Raw genomic sequence first — 20,091 nt, 5'->3', positions numbered from 1 at the left:
AGAGAGACAGAGAGACAGAGAGAGACAGACAGACAGAGAGAGAGACAGAGAGACAGACAAAGAGAGAGAGAGAGACAGACAGACAGAGAGAGAGACAGACAGAGAGAGAGACAGACAGAGAGAAAGACAGAGAGAGAGACAGACAGAGAGAAAGAGAGATTTTTTTTGATTTTGCAAAAACACTTTTACATATTTTCAATAACGTTTTACAGATATGTTAAAATAAAGTGCAATATGCAATTGATTAAAAAAAATATATATATATATATATATATATATATATATAATTTATATGTTGGGAGAGACAGACAGACAGACAGACAGACAGAGATTGTATGAATTATATATTGATTGTAAATATTGTTTTCTTTTATTGTTATTAGTTTTTCTTTTCTTTTAAAATGAATAACAGAATTATAATAATTTATTGTAAATATTGCTTTCCTATTGCAATATTTACATTGTTACGTCATGCCAATAAAGCCAATTGAATTGAATTGAGAGAGAGAGAGAGAGAGAGAGAGAGAGCTCTGGAAGCTAAAAAACTTTGTGTCCAAACTAAAGAACATTTATGTTCTCTATCAGAATAAAGTTATGAAACTTTTCTTTCTCGCTATCAAACCTGCTGAAAAGTTCACGTCGCGTCTTGCGCAAAGCCAGCCAGAGTTAAATCAGGCTGCACCGCGTCTATTCTCCTGCTCACACCCCTCTATTGGTTCCTTTATCATTTCATCATTTCACTCCCCGGGTCACAGCGGCTCGTGTTTCCAGCGGGGCCACACCTCTGCTGCAGCTCTGGATTGGCCCTCCGAGCCGTCACCCCTTCTCTCTCTCTGCAGTTCCGCGTTGCAGAGCATTTAAATCCTGCAGCGTTTCCTCCCCAGCCTCCACTCTCTCTCTCTCTCTTTCTCTCTTTCTCTCTCTCTCTCAGGCTGCCACCATGTCCGACCAAGGAGTCTTCGACACCAACGTGGTCACCGTGACCCGGTTCGTGATGCAGGAGGGGAGGAAGGCGAAAGGCACCGGGGAGCTGACGACGCTGCTCAACTCTGTGTGCACCGCGGTGAAGGCCATCTCCAGCGCCGTGCGCAAAGCCGGGATCGCCCACCTGTGAGTAAATCATCATCATCATCATCATCATCATCACTGGGGGCATTGTTTGGGTTCATAAAGTGACACTTGTTGCACAGTTTGTTCCAGTTTTTTTTAAAGTAGCAGTGAAGTTCCAGCTTCATGCATCCACGTTGGCACAAGCAGAGTCAGGACTGTGTGTGCCAATCAGGAAGCGCATGTCCCTTAAAACCACCACGCCCACTTTAAAAAAAAAAAGCTAAAACCCAAACAACAACATTTATTGAACCAATTCTGGAAATTAAAATTGTGGAAATAATTTTAGAAAATGGCTTGATTTAAATAAATATGGTGTGTTTAGTGTCACTCAATTGTTGATCATTAAATAAAATAAAGTTAAGTAAATAAATAGCTAAGTTATACTATATTTATGTTATACTAAATGACATGTAATGTAATGTAACCAATTCTGGAAATTAAAATTGTGGAAATAATTTTAGAAAATGACTTGATAGAAATAAATATGGTGTGTTTAGTGTCACTCAATTGTTGATCATTAAAATAAATAAAATTACATAAATAAATAGCTAAGTTATATTATATATAAGTTATACTATATTTATGTTATACTATATTATACTATATGTTTAGTGCCAATCAGGAAGCGCATGTCCCTTAAAACCACCACGCCCACTTTTAAAAAAGCTAAAACCCAAATAAAAACAACATTTATTGAACCAATTCTGGAAATTAAAATTGTGGAAATAATTTTAGAAAATGGCTTGATAGAAATATATATGGTGTGTTTAGTGTCACTCAATTGTTGATCATTAGAATAAATACAATTACGTAAATAAATAGCTAAGTTATACTATATTTATGTTATACTAAATGACATGTAATGTAATGTAATGTAATGTAATATACTATATTATACTATATGTTCAGTGCCAATCAGGAAGCGCATGTACCTTAAAACCACCACGCCCACTTTAAAAAAAAAAGTTAAAACCCAAACAACAACAACATTTATTGAACCAATTCTAGAAATTAAAACTGTGGAAATAATTTTAGAAAATGGCTTGATAGAAATATATATGGTGTGTTTAGTGTCACTCAATTGTTGATCATTAAAATAAATAAAATTACGTAAATAAATAGCTAAGTTATACTATATTATACTATATGTTCAGTGTCAATTGGTGATCATTTAAATAAAGAAACAAATAAATGAAATAAATAAATAGCTAAGTAATTCTATGTTCTGTGTCACAACATTTAAGTAGTAAATAAAATTAAATAGCTTGGTAATACAATATGTGTATCAGTCAATTGTTGATCATTAAAATAAATAAAATTAAGTAAATAAATAGCTAAGTTATACTATATATAAGTTATACTATATTATACTATATGTTCAGTGTCAATTGGTGATAATTTAAATGAAGAAACAAATAAATTAAGTAAATAAATAAAAAGCTAAGTAATACTATGTTCTGTGTCACAACATTTAAATAAAGAAAAAATAAATTAAATAAATAAATAGCTAAGTTACACTATGTTCTGTGTCACAACATTTAAGTAGTAAATAAAATTAAATAGCTTGGTTATACAATATGTGTATCAGTCAATTGTTGATCATTTAAATAAAGAATAAATAAAATTTAATAAATGGATAAATTGTGCTTTATGTTTAGTATCAGTCAAGCATTGATTAAATAAAGTTTAAAAAAATACAATTAAATAGCTTAATAACACTATATGTTCTGTATCATTCATCAATTGCTGATCATTAAAATAAATAGCTAAATTATACTTTATCTTCAGTTTCACTCAATTGTTGATCATTTAAGTAATTAATAAATAAAATGAATGGCTAAATAATACTATATGTGTTTTATGTCAGTCACTTGCTGGTCATTTAAATACAAAATTTAAAAAAATTAAATAGCCAAATACTATATATTCTGTCTCAGTTAATTGCTGAAAATTTAAGTAATAAATAAAATTAAATAAATAGCCATGTCATTTTATGTGTTAAGTATCAGTCGTTGATCATTTAAATATATTAAATAAAATTAAATAAATGTATTAGTACTGCATGTTAAGTATCATTAAATTGCTGCTACAATTAAAGAATAAATAAAATAAAATAAACCGCAATATGACACATTTTCTAAAGCAAAGTTTTCTGCATTATATATTGTTTTAATAAGTTTTTATATCGGTGCCGATTATACAACATGTATATATGTTCTAAACCCAAAGATATATATCAGTATATATCAATATATCAGTTGATAAAATCTGTGTACATTTGTACATGTGCACCTTTTTAAAAATGTGTTTTTGTATTTGTTGTATTGTTTACATGAGCAGAAATCTTTTACACGTGTTTGTGGCTGATAATTCATATATATGTTGACAGTTAAAAAATGCCGTGTCATGCATCAATTGCAGTTTTTTTCCTTCCTCCTAACTGCAGATTGTTGTTGGCATGATGTTATCCCAGTCAAACTGATCTCAGAAGGAAACTGTTTAAGTTACTTTTTGTCAGTTAACATACAGAGAAAAACCAAAAAGGGCAGAATCAGAATCTCAGAATCAAGCTCAACGAAAACTTGCCACAGTAGTTTTGAATGCACGCAGAGTTTTGTGTCTTTTTTCTTTCTTTTGTTAATTTTTTTTTTTTTTTTTTGTAGGGGGGGCAATTTTGTGTCTTTTTTTTAGTAATTTTGTGTCTTTTTGGTCATTTTGTGTCTTTTTTTAGTCATTTTGTGTCTTTTTTAAAGTAAATTTAGTTTTTCTGTAATTTTGTGTCTTTTTTTTGTAATTTTGTGTCTTTTTTGTGTCTTTTTTTTTGTCATTTTGTGTCTTTTTTTTGTAATTTTGTGTCTTTTTTTGTAATTTTGTGTCTTTTTTGGGTCATTTTGATACTGCCTCCAGCGACCCCCAGGTCATTTGAGATTGAGACCCCTGATTTAAATGTTGTATTTTCAAGGATTAATAAAAAAAGTGCTTTGATTTTGGATAAAGTGCTTGTAAATGCTTTAAATTCTTCCTGTATTTCTCTTGCAATCTGACTATATCCATCTATAGACTATAGATAATCACATGTTCAATGTAAAAAATAATGAGTAGCCTATCTGAAATGAAGACCGTTCCTCCTAAAAGTGTAACACCATCACTGTTGGTATGGTTCAGTGAAATCTCCCCCTTTTAGTATGTAAGTACTCATCTTTTTTCTTTTTTGGTCATTTTGTGTCTTTTTTTGGGTCAGTTTGTGTCTTTTTTTGGTCATTTTGTGTCTTTTTTTGGGTCATTTTGTGTCTTTTTCTGGTCATTTTGTGTCTTTTTCTGGTCATTTTGTGTCTTTTTTTAGTAATTTTGTAGTTTTTTTTTGTAATTTTGTGTCTTTTTTTGGGTCATTTTGTGTCTTTTTTTTGTCATTTTGTGTCTTTAGTAATTTTGTGTCTTTTTTGGTCATTTTGTGTCTTTTTCTGGTCATTTTGTGTCTTTTTTGGTCATTTTGTGTCTTTTTTTTAGTAATTTTGTCTTTTTTTTAGTAATTTTGTGTCTTTTTTGGTCATTGTGTCTTTTTTTGGGTCATTTTGTAGTAATTTTGTGTATTTTTTGGTCATTTTGTGTCTTTTTTGCTCATTTTGTGTGTCTTTTTTTGGTCATTTTCTGTCTTTTTTACGTATTTTATTTTATTTTTTGTCATTTTGTGTCTTTTTCTAGTGATAGTTTAGTACTCCTAAAAGTGTAAAACCATCACTGGTATGGTTCAGTGAAATCTCCCCTTTTAGTATGTAACTACTCATCTAAAACATGCAATGTTACAACAGGTGTAAGACACTACAAAAGCTTGAAAACGGACCTGGAAAGTCCTTGAAAAATGCTTGAATGTTTTAATTGACCACAGCTAAAGTGTACGAACCCTGATGAATTGTTTGATCTTTTTCGTGTCCTCAGTTACGGCATCGCTGGCAGCACCAACGTGACCGGGGACCAGGTGAAGAAGCTGGACATCCTGTCCAATGACCTGATCATCAACATGATCAAGTCGTCTTTCACCTCCTGCGTGCTGGTGTCTGAGGAGAACGAGAGAGCCATCATAGTGGAGCCAGAAACCAGGGTAAGGACAAAGAACGGGCTCAATACGTTCCTGCTGTTTAAAACAATACAATCTTTGTTATTTATACACCAGATACTATTGAAAGTGACAAAGCTATCATAAAAAAAACAGACCTACAATCAGATTTCCAAACCCAGGGCTGCACAGGTGGAACAATGAGGAAGAAAATAAACTCTTACTCAACCTGTTGCAACATCGTCTCCAGGAACCAAAGAATGTGTGACTGAGGTGAACATTAGGACCCACTGAGCTTGTTTAACAATCTTTTTCTCAATTAATTATGATCTGATCACTGGAATGACCGGTCAGCAGACTGAAACAGGAAACAAACAGAAAACCAGTTTTCTCCAGTGTTTCCAGTTCTATTTCCTCATTGGATCTTATCTCATACAGTTGAAACCAGAAGTTTACATACACTATATAAAAAGACACATATGCTTTTTTTCTCGCTGTCTGACATGAAATCAGACATCACTTTTCCTGTTTTAGGTCGGTTAGGATTACCAAAATTATTTCTATTTCATCTGGGACACAGAGCCCGGCTCCTTCCTGAGCGCTATGATGGCTGGACATTCCCATGGTGTTTATACCAGGCCAGCTGACAGTCTTGCCTGGGCCCAGGACGAGATTATCTTAGATGGGCCCCCCGCGCCCAGATCTCTCCTTTTCTCTTGTTGTTCCTCTCCTCTCCTTTTTCTTTATAAGCCATGACTAAATGTGCAGCTATTTACCCTGCAGATTATAAGTGTATATTTTGAAATAAGGGGCTAATTCCAATCTTTCAAGTATAATATCCCTGATTTACAAAAAAGCTTTTTTGCAGATAGCCTATTTGTGCAATGAGCTTTATGAATCTATTTTATACTTAAAAATAAATTAAATATTAATTTAATAAAACATTGCAAGCAAAAACATTCTCTCCTGTTCCTCTCCTCTCCTTTCCTCTCCTCACATCTCTCTTTGACAAGAGACAATAATGGTTAAGATTAACAAACTACACATCCGCTGTTGCTAAATACACTCTTCATATGTATTGGAATTCTGACACTAGCAGGAAAATAACTGACTAAATAAATAAATAAACTATAAATGACTCTCTCTCTCTCTCTCTCTCCCTCCTCTCCTCCCGCATCACTCTCTCTGTCACCTGACAGCTGCTGGATCTCTCCCCTCTCTGTCTCATCCTCTCTGACGGAGCTACCAAACTTTGTTTCTGTCAAAGATAACGTGTTGTGTCAGGCTTTCATACAAGCTAATGGACGTTAACATTAGAGCGAGCTTGTTAGGTTACGTTACAAGGCTGTAAACATTGGCTGCGCTGTTTCTTACCTTGCTCTACGTTCACTTTACTAGTCCCAGCTTCACCGTCACCACCTTTTTAAAAAATATTTGTTCATAAAATAAGGCCTCCATTTTCTTCTTCTTGTCTTCTCTTTTCTTTCCGTTTCTGAGCACCGGACTTGTGTTTACCGGACGGCAACATCAAAGTTTGATCAGTGGCCAAACCATTTTTGTGTTGGGGGTGGGGGGGGTTCTTGACCACTAGTTCAAGGACAATTAGGAAGAAAACAAATAAAAAGCTTTTAACTCAAATAAATATTACATATTTTTTTCCACAAATAGGCCTATTTCATTTTATTTTTTTAATCATTCCATAATTTAATGAGGGCCCAGTTCTGGGGCCCCCCCCCCCCCCCCCCCCCCCACCCTGGGCCCAGGACAGCAGACCCGTTTGTCCCCCCCTATCGGCGGGCATGGTTTATACTTGGATATAATTATTTGAACAGATGAATGTGGAACCTTCAGGCATCTGGAAATTTCACCCAAGGATGAACCAGACTTGTGCAAGTCCACAATTCTCTCCCTGATATCTTGCTTGATTTCTTTTGACTTTCCCATGATGTCACACAAAGAAGCAGTGTGTTTCAGGTGTGCCTTAAAATACATCCACAGGTGTGTCTCTAATTAACTCAAATGTTGTCAATAAACCTATCAGAAGCTTCCAAAGACATGACAGCATCATCTGGGCTTTCCCAAATAGTTTCAAGGCATAATAATGTTAGTGTATGTACTGTAAACTTCTGACTTTGAAGAAAGTAATACAAAATTGTCTAAAAAAATCCTTCTCTCATTAATCTGGCATTTAGCAAATAGAAATAATTTTGGTAATCCTAACGGACCTAAAACAGGAAAAGTGATTGTCTGATTTCATGTCAGACAGTGAGAAAAAAGCATATGTGTCTTTTTATATAGTGTATGTAAACTTCTGGTTTCAACTGTATCTTAACCCTTTATCAGGCAAAGAACTAGATTTGGTAACTTCAGCGGATATCTAAAATTAGTAATAAATGAGTAATGAATAAAATAATATTTTGAGAAAAAAGTTGCAAATTTACTAGATTAAAGTGGCAAATCTTACAAGAAAAAAAGTTGCAGATTTAAGAGATTTAAAGTGGCAAATCTGGGCGAAAAAAGTTGCAGATTTACAAGAAAAAAGTGGGGGAAAAGCAACTTTTTTCTCGTAGATTTGCCACTTTAATCTCATAAACTTTTTTCTCAAAATGTTACCCCCCTCCCCCGGGTCCGTATGTTTTTTTTTTTTACACATTCTGGCTGTATGTAATATCCTCCAATATTCTCTAGGGTTGAAATTTGGAATTTGCAAGTATTTCAATGAGTGTCCTATTAAGGGTTAACTGGTTCATAAATTACATAAAGGCTCAGGTTTCAGCTTCTGTCAAAGTAACTGAAAATACTTTCTTGTAATGAAACTACAACCCCGATTTAAAAAAAAAAAAGTTGGGAAGATGTGAAACGTAAATAACATCAGAATGCATCAGATTTTTGCAACAATTTCATTTCTTTTTCTTTCTTTTTTAAATGTACAAAATGAGCCAATTAATTCTTTGTTTTTTGGGAGTGGTGATGACTATTGTAGGTCTATTATTATTGATTATAATTAGGGCCACGGGCCAATCGCACCGAGCACTACTGTTATACTGTGGATTTTTTCTTCTTCCTCTTCTCGACGCAATTTCGTCCCGCTACTAGTCCTACAACTTGAAGAGTTGCAGGACAAATTATATATCAAAACGTGCGGTTTGATCAGGATCGGTGTGCTATTACTTTTCTCTACGGAATATGATTTTTTTGTGATGTAAGTCGCGAAAAACTGCCCAAAATTTTGCATTGAAGTGAATGGGACGGCTGAAAAAAAATGCGCGAAAAAGAACATTAATTGGAGATTTTTAAACGTCTACTTCTCCGGCATAATTTCACCTAGAGACTCCATTTAAACTTTAAACAGTAGACACAAGTCTTGTGTATTGGTGTATTACTTTGCGTTTCGATAGGTCATATAGTTTTTTATCAATCCCTGTTCAATGACCATGATCATTTTTGGAGAAATTCTGAGATTATAATGGGTGTGTATTGCACGGAATGTTCGTGTCACAGTGTGTGACATCATCGCCAGAGTGTAGAGGGAGAGAAAAAATTGACAAAAAATAAATTTGAAAACTGCACTCCAGGCCGCAAATTCCACTCTACAGAAATAATTTATACATAGAAACGTAGGAAAATTAGTCTTCTCACTCACAATCCTCTGGTAAAGCTGTCAGAGTTATAGTTTGGGCGTAAGACGCACAGATTCACCACCAACACGCACCAACAGCCTCATTGGCTCCCATATTAAAAACGCAGGAAGATTTCTGTTGAAAAGCATATTTAACAGTTTTTCAGATCGCTCTTACAAAGCTATTTCTTCATTTTTCTTCACAAAAAACATATGTAGCTGTTCAGAAAAGAACTCAAGAGTAAGTGCTGTGGGTAAAGTTTGAGTCCATTAGGACGTAAGTACTTTTAGGTTACGCGATCGGTCAGTACGATACTTATCGTTGTCAAGAAGAAAATTACTAAAAAAGAGACACAAAATGACTGAAAAAAAACAAAATTACTTAAAAAAGACACAAAATGACCACAAAAAAGACACAAAATTACAAAAAAAGACACAAAATTACAAAAAAAGACACAAAATGACCAAAAAAAAAGACACAAAATGACCTTGTGCCTAAGTGCTATTCATATAAAACTCACATTAAACTTTCATATCAAGGTGGGGGCCACAAAATATCGTCACAAGGGCCACAATTGGCCCGCGGGCCGCGAGTTTGAGACCCATGATTTAAAGAATGTATTCAGCACATTTTACTTGACCTCAAGGAGTCACACATGAAGCGTTTTGGTGAGCAGCTCTGAATATAAACGTAACTTGTGTTTGCGTCTCTTCCAGGGCAAATACATTGTGTGTTTTGATCCTCTGGACGGCTCCTCCAACATCGACTGTCTCGTCTCCATAGGAACCATCTTCGCCATCTACAGAAAGGTACGAACACAACTTTCTTTGTCCTTGATTTATAAACTTTAAATGCCAAGTAGTGGCAGCATGAAATTTCTTTTGATAGTTGAGTTTTGGAAGGACAAGTAGGAACACTTGTGCAGAATATTTAATTGTCTTTAATTGTTACTCAGGTGTGTTTTTATCTGGATAAAATCATTTTGGGAAATAAAGCAAAACATTCCTGTTCGGCAGAAGTTAAAATTTAAGATATGGTAATGCCATTTTGCTAAAATGCTAAAAAAAAAAAAAAAAAATTTAATGAATTAACAGACTGCTGCAGATGTGAACAAGCCTATACAGGTGCATCTCAATAAATTATAATATCATACAAAAGTTTATTTATGCCATGTAAAAATGTAAATGTAAAAAAGAAAAAGGATTTAAAAAAGGATATAAAAACAACTAAAAAACAGAAAGAAAAAATAATTCCGAAACCATCCTAGTGGGGAAGAACCAAAAGTTTTGCTAAAAAGGAAAGTTTTTAGTATTAACTGGCATAAAATTAAAGTACAAGAACCTCTAAATTGTCTACATGTCGTAGTTACTTTTCAACATTTAGTAAGAGTACAAAAATATCAGTTGGACCAAAAGTTAAAGTTCAGGTACATCTCAATAAATTCGAATATCATAGAAAAGTTTATTTATGTCAGTAATTCAATTAAAAAAGTGGAAATAACACATTATATAGATCCATTGCACACAGAATTAAAAATGTCATGTCTTTATTTATTTAATTTCTTCTAATTATAATGATTATGTCTTACATTTAATGAAGACCTAAAATTCACTGTTTCAATTTTGTTTTGAATATTACAAAAGACCAATTTTAAAAAGTATGTTTAATATGGAAATATTGGAATCTGAAAAGTATGTCCATCTATATGACTCAATACCTGAACTACTGGAAATGGACTCATCATATCCGATCCAATCCACTTTATTTATATTATAGCACAATTTTAGCAAACACAAGTTTCCAAAGTGCTGCACAAACAATAAATAGATACAAAGAGATGTAGTAAACAATAGAACAGTAAAATGCAATAAGATAAAATAAATAAAAATAGGATAAAAATGAATAAAATAAAATGTAAAATGTACTGCCTGCACAAAATAAAATATGCATGTATACAAATGAAAACAAAAAATCATAAAATCAACATAAAATCAACACTATGTGGTGTTGAAAGCCAACGAAAAGAGGTGAGTTTTAAGAATATTCAGGGGTGCAGGGATGGGCAACATGAGGCCCGGGGGCCTCATACGGCCCTCACCCTCACTTGAAGTGGCCCTCAGTACAACTACATGCATTTGAGCATGAAATCTTAAAAATGCAGTGTATAAATGCACAAAATTACTTCTTGCAATTAATGTTGGTCTGCTGTTCTTGCACTGAAAAAAAATAAAAATCACAGTAAGTGGTAACTTTTTATTTGCTTCAAACCTTTTGTATTCCTATTTATACTGTTTTACATGCATTTGAGCATGAAATATGTTCAGTTACTGCACTGGAAACAAATAGAAACAAAATAAACAAATAGACTCGAAATGAACAAAAAAAATAAATAAATGAACAAATAGACACAAAATGACCAAAAAAAAGACACAAAATGACCCAAAAACCCCACAAAATGAACAAAAAAAGACACAAAATGACCAAAAAAAGACAACATGAGCAAAAAAACCCACAAAATGAACAAAAAAGGACACAAAAAGACAAAAACGTGCCAAAAAATCCCCCCAATGTTACCCTATGGAGAGGCTAGAGTGATGACATCATCCAAAAAAAGACACAAAATGAACATAAAAAGACACAAAATGACAAAAAACATGAAATCTTAAAAGTGCAGTGTAAAAATGCACAAAATTACTTCTTGCAATTAATGTTGGTCTGCTGTTCTTGCACTGAAAAAACAAAGAAATCACAGTAAGTGGTTATTTTTATTTGCTTCAAACCTTTTGTATTCCTATTTATACTGTTCAACATGCATTTGAGCATGAAATATGTTGAGTTACTGCACTGTAAACATATTTAAAATTGCAGTTTCATCATATCTGGTGAAGTGCACGCTCCTATATGTGGCCCTGTGGTAGTGAACATGAAACATTGTGGCCCCCTGCAGCTTTAAGTTGCCCATCCCTGTTCTAATGTACTGCGACGCACCTGTATTTAGTTATAGATAATAAAATCGCCTGCACACTGCTGGACTCCTAAATGATTTTTTTTATTCCTCAGACCACGGATGACGAGCCCTGTGAGAAGGACGCCCTGCAGCCCGGCCGGGCCCTGGTGGCGGCAGGCTACGCCCTCTACGGCAGCGCCACCATGATGGTGATCTCCACCGGACACGGAGTCAACGGCTTCATGCTCGACCCAGTTAGTGCTCTTTTGAATGCCCTCGAGGCTCCGTTTACACGAGGACGGTCTGAACAGGAGGCGTTAAAGTGGCGTCGCGTCTTCACTTTTTATTCCGTGTTTAGACGAGCGTTTTCAGGAGGAAATCTGCTGCATACGGTGACGCTAAAGTGTGTGAATGTGATTGGGTATGCAGCCAGGCGGCATCGCTTAAAGCCATAAGAGCATCTTTGGGCATGCAGAAGTTTTCACACCACGTATTTTCATCAGCTACTCCTTCCACAAAGTTCTCCACCATCACTAGATCTCCCAGGTCTCGTTCACAGCCGTCTGGCTCGCCTCCCACCAATGGGTGCATCCTAAATGTGATAGAGGTAATTACAGATCCTTCTCTGTTCACTAATACTGTAAATGAGAAAAGAAGACGGAATCACGAAAAAGAGTCAAAATTACGAGAAAAAAAAAGTCAAAATACCGAGGAAAAAGTTGAAGTCACAAGAAAAAAGCCAAAATGGAAAAAAAAAGTTGAAATCACGAAAAAAGAAAAAAAAATCAAAATCATGAAGAAAAGTCAAAATTACGGGAAAAAAAAAGTCAAAATAACGAGAAAAAGTTGAAGTCACAAGAAAAAAGCCAAAATGAAAAAAAAGTTGAAATCACGAAAAGAAAAAAAAAATCTAAATCATGAAAAAAAAGTCAAAATAAGGAAGAAAAAAAAAGTCAAAATAACGAGAAAAAAGTTTAAGTCAAGAGAAAAAAGTCAAAATGATAAAAAAAAAAGTATATACTGAGAATGTATCTGTACATGTCCTGTACATTTGGAAAGACTCCTGTACGTTTATTAGAGCTGCCAGAGCAGCTTGAAGGTCCCACGCATGGAAATAATCCCACGTTTGTTTATTTCCCTGTACTGGAGCATGTAAACATGTAAATGTGACGTAAACACGGACGTGACCTGAGCAGATCTGAGCAGAGTTTTACACTCTGGAGGGTGGTTTCACATTTTTGCGTCTTTAAGCCCCAAAAACGCCGTCACCGTCTAAAAGAAAGGCACTTCACATAAAATATTTTGTAGTTTTTACCCGCAGGCGTCCTCATGTAAACGGGGCCTGAATCTTACAATTTTTTTTTTGCTGAGGTTGTTGATAACGTGCGTTTTGTTTTTGCTCTTCAGGCAATTGGCGAATTTATCCTGGTTGATCGGGACGTGAGGATCAAGAAGAAAGGCAAGATTTACAGCTTGAACGAAGGCTACGCAATGCACTTTGACCCCGCCGTCACAGAGTACCTGCAGAAGAAGAAGTTCCCTAAGGTACCGCTTGTGTGTTAATAAGTTATATAACTAATTAACAGACTTTCAAATGTGCTAATTATGTCTCTGTTTTCTGATGACTGTAGGACGGCACTGAGCCCTACGGCGCCCGTTACATCGGCTCCATGGTGGCAGACGTCCACCGGACGCTGATGTACGGAGGAATCTTTTTATACCCAGGAAATGTGAAGAGCCCCCAAGGAAAGGTAAGGTCCCACTGGAGCGACCCACTCCTCCCTCACTAATCAAACCAGGTTAGCGTAACTGGAGAGCGTGTCTATTAGGGTGACCATATTTTGATTTCCAAAAAAGAGGACAATCGGCACGGCCTCGAGACACAAATTCAGACAGGCTTCTCGGAGGTTGATGAACATGCTTTATTATGCTTCAATGGTGCAAAATTAACTTCTGTAATAAAATAAAATGAAATCTGTAAAAACTTGTAACAAAATAATAGCTCTCGTAGACTCTTTTCAAATAAATGAATAAATAAATAATATGAAATAATGTTCTAAATATGAACTCTTCTGTTAGAAAATCTAGCTTCAACAATATATCTCTTAATAACTGCAATAAGATAAATAATAGAAGAGTCTCACAAAGATACTAACTTAACAAAAAGGATCTATACTTTACATCTTTAGTTGTCTTTGAGCTTTGAGCTTTGAGATCTCCAGCATCTTTATTAGACACTGAGACATATGTGCCAGCATTGCACAAGGTGCACTCCGCCTCCCACCTGTGACGGTACGTCGGAAATTTTTTTTGCAGTTCATCTTTGGCATTTCCCGTGCAATGCTGCTCCGCTGTTCGATCTGCTCTCTGTCTCTCTCTGTGTGTGTGCACGGCGCTGACCCGCCCACAAGGCAGCCTCTTGGTAATTACGTCTTGCAAAATTGTGTGCAAAGCGCCGGTCAATTTACGTGCACGTGTACTGGTCCTATGAAAAACAGTGAACACCGGACATTTTCGTGAATTTATAAAACCCGGCCGGACGCCCCGGACAGGACGTAAAAAGTGGACATGTCCGGGCAAAAGAGGACGATTGGTCACGCTAGTGTCTATGTTCCTCTTGGGAACATAGAACCCTTTTTGGGAAAAGCGGGGAAAAAGGGTTCTGTGTTCCTGGTCTACTATTACTGCCAAATTCCATGCCAAATAGTCCTAACCCTAACCCTATTTAAAAAGCAAAGAAAATGGACTGCAAAGTAACCAGAAAGTAGCTGCTGTGCAAATTTAAGTTTTAGGTGGGCCATGCTGAGAGTCTACCGTAAAGATTGATAGATTGCGGGGAGCATAGAACCATAGAAAAAGGGTCCTTTGCTCCCCGGTATGTATTGCTACAGGGGAACATAGGACCTTTTTTGTAAAAGGGGAACATAGGGATATAACTAACTGTATCCTAAATCGGCCACCGTTCGGCTAAGATTCTATCAAAATTTCACATTAACTACTAATATAAATGATCGTGTTATGCTTCCAATAAATTAAATGGTGTGAAACTAAAGTCTAACTTATTTTCTTTCAAACCGTATATTGTTTTAACCGTGTACGTTAGCCTCGGGTTTACCAGAGTCGGTTAAAGGACGCTAACGCCGGTCAATTAGCCGTGTGCTAACTGTATCCCAAATCGGCCACCATTTGGCTAAGATTCTATCAAAATTTCACATTAACTACTAATATAAATGATCATGTCATGCTTCCAATTAATTAAATGGTGTGAAACTAAAATCTAACTTCTTATATTTCGAACCATATATTGTTTTAACCGTGTAAGTTAGCCTCGGGTTTACCACTTTCGTATTGTAATTAGACATGTAAATCTCCATGTACATAAATTAAATTTCACACGTAGATTGTTAAATATGTATAAATCAGTTATACCTACACTGGTGGTGGCAATCTTATTCAAAGTGACCGTGACAACACTGGAAAGTGCGGCATTGCAGATGTGTCCGATTTGGGATACAGTCTCTATATATAAACATATTAAAGACCTCCATAAATGCTAAAATATTCCATCTTGAAACAAAGAAAATGGTACAAATTTAGTACATGAACCTACATTGTGAAGGTACTTTAGTCTACACACTAGCTAAAAGGAAGAGGTTGGTGATATTTAACATTATTATTTTATTATTATTGTCCGCAAGTCTCTCAAATTCCAAGGTACTGTAGTTTTTTGGTAAACATTTCTCAGATAGGAGTAAAAAGTGTTCTTGTTGAAATAATAAACCAAACCGTGAACTTTTACTATTTTCATCTATTATTTATAACCTTGTACAGTACAAGTGGGTTCCTCTCAAAATAAACTATATAATAATGAAGTAACTTGTAATGCAGTGCAGCAGTGTGGCTAACTGATGGGATTATAATAGTTTTTGGACGACAGCAGCAGTTTAAGGAACAGAGGAATGAGATGTATCAGAGTTCGGATACTTTAATGGTTGGTTTTAGTCTTGGGCAAAGAAAGTGTCACAATGTTTCTTCACTCTCCACATCCTTCCAGCGTTTGCGAGACAGAGCCGAACACGATGTTGTCACATTTTAAAAGAGTAGAAAGCACCTGACTTGTAGTAGAAATGAGAGACGGCATAGTGAAAAAAAAAGTCCTGACAAAGAAAAGTTGCTTTTTGGAGCCAGAATAAAGGAACTCTTGCTTTTTGAGTAAAATTAAAAAGTCATGCAATATTAAAGGCGTTTTATTTTACAGTCTAATACAAAATATTAGATTTACTTTGTTTGATTTATGGAATAAAAAGCTACTTTGAAAACTATTTTAGATACAATACAACATAAAATATTGTAATAAAGCTTGAAAGAGATTTAGAAGAAACGTTTTCAGATGTTGCGATTCATATTAAATATGGATAATCTGTCTTAGATCATATTAATCACTGAAGCTGTAAGTCTGGCAACTATTTAACCTCTGGGCTGATATTTCTGAGGTTCTGTTGAAGGAAATCTTGCTCCTCGTCATTGTTTAAAGTCAAATTAGCAGCTTGAGACGCAGGTTGGAGTCGAGAAACGACTTCTACGACTGGTTTTACAAGCATGGATGCAGATATATGTTTAAAAAATCTAATGAACAGGCTGAATCCTCATCAGGGGGTCATAAAAATTACATTTTGGCCAATGTATCTGCCTTTTTCTGCACCCCACTTGGACTGTTTACCTGCATGCAACCAGAGCTCGCTCGAACGTGGTTGGTCAATTCTACTCGGACTGTAAAAACAAAAACCAGAACGCTTCTGATACCAAAGTCTTGCCTCCAGATTCTGCATTTAAATGTGGAAATCTGCTCATAGAGATGAGGTTAGTGTTAGCACTGAAACAGGTTTTACTTGCTGTAATCGTTGCTCATTAGGAAGGGCTGTCGATGGCGAAATGATTACAGCAAGAAAAACCTGTTTCAGTGTTCGCTTGAAGAACTGTGAGCCCATCCTTTAACGGTTGCTTCATTTAATACTGTAGTGTCCGATACCCTAAGGCAGCTGCTACGAGCCCAGAAGTATAGGAGGGAACATTTTGAAAGTGTGAAACCGTTCACAGCATTGTAAACTTCACCTCCAGCTGAACCTTTCAAAAAACTGACCTCCAGGTCGTCCCTGCTAAACCTTCAATACATCACGACATCAACATCTAAACTGGCTCCCTGTGTCTCGCCCTCACCAGATGACCAACTCACCTTTTCCAGTCATGCCGCTTTGCACTTATCAGAAAAATCAGACCTTACCTAACTCAACATGCCACTCAACTCCTGACACAAGCTGTCGTCATCTCAAAACTCCACTACTGTAACGCCTCCTGACGGGCTGCCAGCCTGCACAGGAAAAACCGCTTCAGATGATCCAGAATGCAGCAGGGCGTCTGGTCCATGACCAGCCAAGACTGTAGCTTGGCTTGTTGGTCTAGGGCAGCGATTCCCAAACTTTTTTAGCCGTGCACCCCCTTCTATGTCCCAACCGGGTTGACGCACCCCCAATCCCCCACACCTTCAAAAAAAACAAAATGCAATAAGATTTTTTATAGCCATATTAAAGGTGGAGGATGATGACAGGCTCAGGATCAGAGGCAGAAAGCAGATCAGTTGAGAAAATGTTAATGTTGGGAAAATATTTTGAGCTGCGTTGAACAAAAATTGCAGCAATTTTAAATGAGCGTGGAGTGAACACAACCCCGTCATCATAACACAGGCTGGAAAAATGATACAAGAACAAGATGATAACTTCGTCTACGCTTCATTATAAGATCAAAAACAAGCAAAAATGACCAAAGATGACACAAAATTATCAAAATAGACATAAATTGACCAAAAATACATGTAAAAATTACCAAACAACCAAAAACTAGATGCAAAAATGACCAAAATAGATGCAAAAATGAACAAAAAATGACACAAAATTGAATAGCCTGTATTTATTAATTAATTAATAACACGTCTTTATTGTGTGGGGGAAAAAAAATGTAATTGTGTCATTATCAGACCGCCATTACATTTTTCATCTCGCGCACCCCCTAGCAGCAGCTCACGCACCCCCAGGGGTCCACGCACCACACTTTGTGAATCCCTGGTCTAGGGGCATGATTCTCGCTTAGGGTGCGAGAGGTCCCGGGTTCAAATCCTGGACGAGCCTAAAGTAGTATGTAGACTCTTTAGAGAGATGAAACAGCCGAGAAATCCTAGTTCTGTCAGTAAGCCAATGAACTGCCATGATGTGTTAATACAGTTATGTGTCCTTCAACTTTAAACTCAAATTGGAAATAGTGTAAATTTGTTGTACAATGTCTGTCTGTCCGTCCTGGGAGATGGATCCCTCCATGTACAGGTGTCGGCAAAAGGGCCTTTCTGTGTGGAGTTTGCATGTTCTCCCCTTGTCCCCCAAGGTTCATGATCATTGCATGTTTTTGTGAAAAAACATGCAATGATCCTGGTCGCTTTAGTGCCTCGGGGTGCCTGATGGGAGGGAGAGGAACTGGTGGGAATAACGTGATCTTCCCACGTGTCCTACCGGGGAAACTCCCCTGTCAGGTGACAAGAAGCGGTCTGCTAACTCCTCATGTCATGGAGGAAGCGTTCAGTCCAGTTCAGGGCTCTCCCCAGACTGACAGAGACGAGGTGGCGCCCAGGATCATGATATAGGCAATTAGGTGATAAATGAATGGGTTACAAAATCGTGGGATAAAAATTTAAAAGAAAAAAAAAAGGAGTATGAGGAGTTTGCTGTGAGGGTCGAAGGACAGAGGGTGTCGTAACATGTACAGTCTGTGAAGCCCTTTGAGGCAAATCTGTGATTTGTGATTTTGGGCATGTCACACCGCTGCTCATCCAGCTCCACTGGCTACCTGTTGCAACCCAAAGCATCAAATTCAAATCTCTAATGCTGCCTATAAAGTTGTCTCTGGTACTGCACCCAGCTACTTGAATGCCCTGATACAGACATATGCTACCTCACCACCGCTAGGCGTCCCTCTCTACCTTTAAAAACCTCCTGAAGACCTTCGGAGAGGACCTTCTCTCCTAGCACCACACCACGACTCTGCTCCTTAAAGAATCCTCACTAGCACTTATTGCTGCACTAATGGCTTTTACTGCACTATACCTTGATTGTTCCCCTTTTTTCCTGTAAGTCGCTCTGGATAAAATCTGCTAAATGTAAATTGAATGTCATGGTATAACAATAGTTAAACTAAACTCTCCTTCTTCCTCGAAGCTGCGGCTGCTGTACGAAGGCAACCCCATGGCGTTCATCATGGAGCAGGCGGGCGGCATGGCCTCCACCGGCTTCGAGAACATTCTGGACATCCAGCCGGACAGCATCCACCAGCGGGCCCCGGTGGCCATGGGCTCCCCCGAGGACGTCCTGGAGTACATCGCCATCTGCCAGAAACACGGCAAGAAGAAGTGAGACGGCGCCGCCCGGCTGAACGAACCTCATACCTCCAGACTGGAAAACTGCTGTTCGCAAATGGTTTCTTAAGCCAAAAAAAAAGTCTGGATTTTCTTGGTTTAAATGACCAAAATTGGAGTTGTAAGGTTTTTAATTCCACACCAGCAAAGTTCATGTTCTGCTGATGGAATATAGAAGTTTGTTGTTCAGTGGAAACATTAAAAAACTGAAGCTCAGTTGCACACAAACGCACACATTCCGCACACACACACAGAGAAAAAGCCAAAGACTAAAAATGTGCCAAAAAACAAACTTGAATAAGCTAAACCTGAAGGTTGTTCCTCCTGTTTACCTTCACTTGTGCCTTAATTTAGAATAAACATATATTCTAGTCGTCTGAAGGACCAAACACAAACCTGATGCCTTTTAAAGATGTGAACTGTTTGGAATGATGAAGTCTCTCAATAAATCCAAACGAGTTGAACAAAAATCACTGTTTTCATTATTTTGCATGTGTTAACCCTTTGAGGTTTGGGCCTATTCTGTTGGTTTCTGACTCCTTTTCATTCTGTCTGTATAAACCACTTAACAAGTGTTCACCCTGCCATGTTGGTATCATTGTTTTCAGCACAACCTCACCTATATGACCTGATTATTCTTCTTTCATTTTGACTTACTGGATCAACATTTTGAACACAAAAAAACACCAAAAACACACCAAAAAACACACATAAAACCCCCCCATTAAAAACAAATTGCAAAAACACAGAAAAATACACATAAAACACAAAAACAGAAAGAAATGCACAAAAACGCACAAATTACATAAAAACAAAAACACAAAGAAACAAAAAACACAAAAAAACAATAAACACTAACATTACAAAAAACAGAAAACACACAAATTACAAAAAAAAACACACG

The 20,091-nt window shown here is 36.6% G+C and overlaps 1 protein-coding gene across 1 annotated transcript; it reads left to right on the top strand.

Annotated features, from left to right (window-relative positions):
• Positions 1-683: 683 nt before the first annotated feature.
• On the top strand, positions 684-19,669 carry LOC131975359 (fructose-1,6-bisphosphatase 1-like). Its single transcript, XM_059338011.1, has 7 exons — positions 684-1,110; positions 5,047-5,209; positions 9,501-9,593; positions 11,845-11,985; positions 13,139-13,276; positions 13,363-13,482; positions 18,991-19,669. Exons 1-7 carry the CDS (start codon positions 941-943, stop codon positions 19,183-19,185), a joined length of 1,020 nt encoding a protein of 339 aa, XP_059193994.1. The 5' UTR covers positions 684-940; the 3' UTR covers positions 19,186-19,669.
• Positions 19,670-20,091: the final 422 nt, after the last annotated feature.

Source organism: Centropristis striata, chromosome 7 (assembly GCF_030273125.1).
Source record: "Centropristis striata isolate RG_2023a ecotype Rhode Island chromosome 7, C.striata_1.0, whole genome shotgun sequence".
In the NCBI taxonomy this organism is placed as follows: domain Eukaryota; kingdom Metazoa; phylum Chordata; class Actinopteri; order Perciformes; family Serranidae; genus Centropristis; species Centropristis striata.
Note: the sequence above shows the minus strand (reverse complement) of the source record. Positions and strands in the feature narration are given on the sequence as shown.

Bases quoted from the DNA above. Each gene is read 5' to 3' on its own strand.
- LOC131975359 (XM_059338011.1), top strand. From the start codon at position 941: ATGTCCGACCAAGGAGTCTTCGACACCAACGTGGTCACCGTGACCCGG. The intron at 11,986-13,138 runs GTTAGTGCTCTT...TTTGCTCTTCAG, and splicing joins ACGGCTTCATGCTCGACCCA to GCAATTGGCGAATTTATCCT. The intron at 13,483-18,990 runs GTAAGGTCCCAC...TCTTCCTCGAAG, and splicing joins TGAAGAGCCCCCAAGGAAAG to CTGCGGCTGCTGTACGAAGG.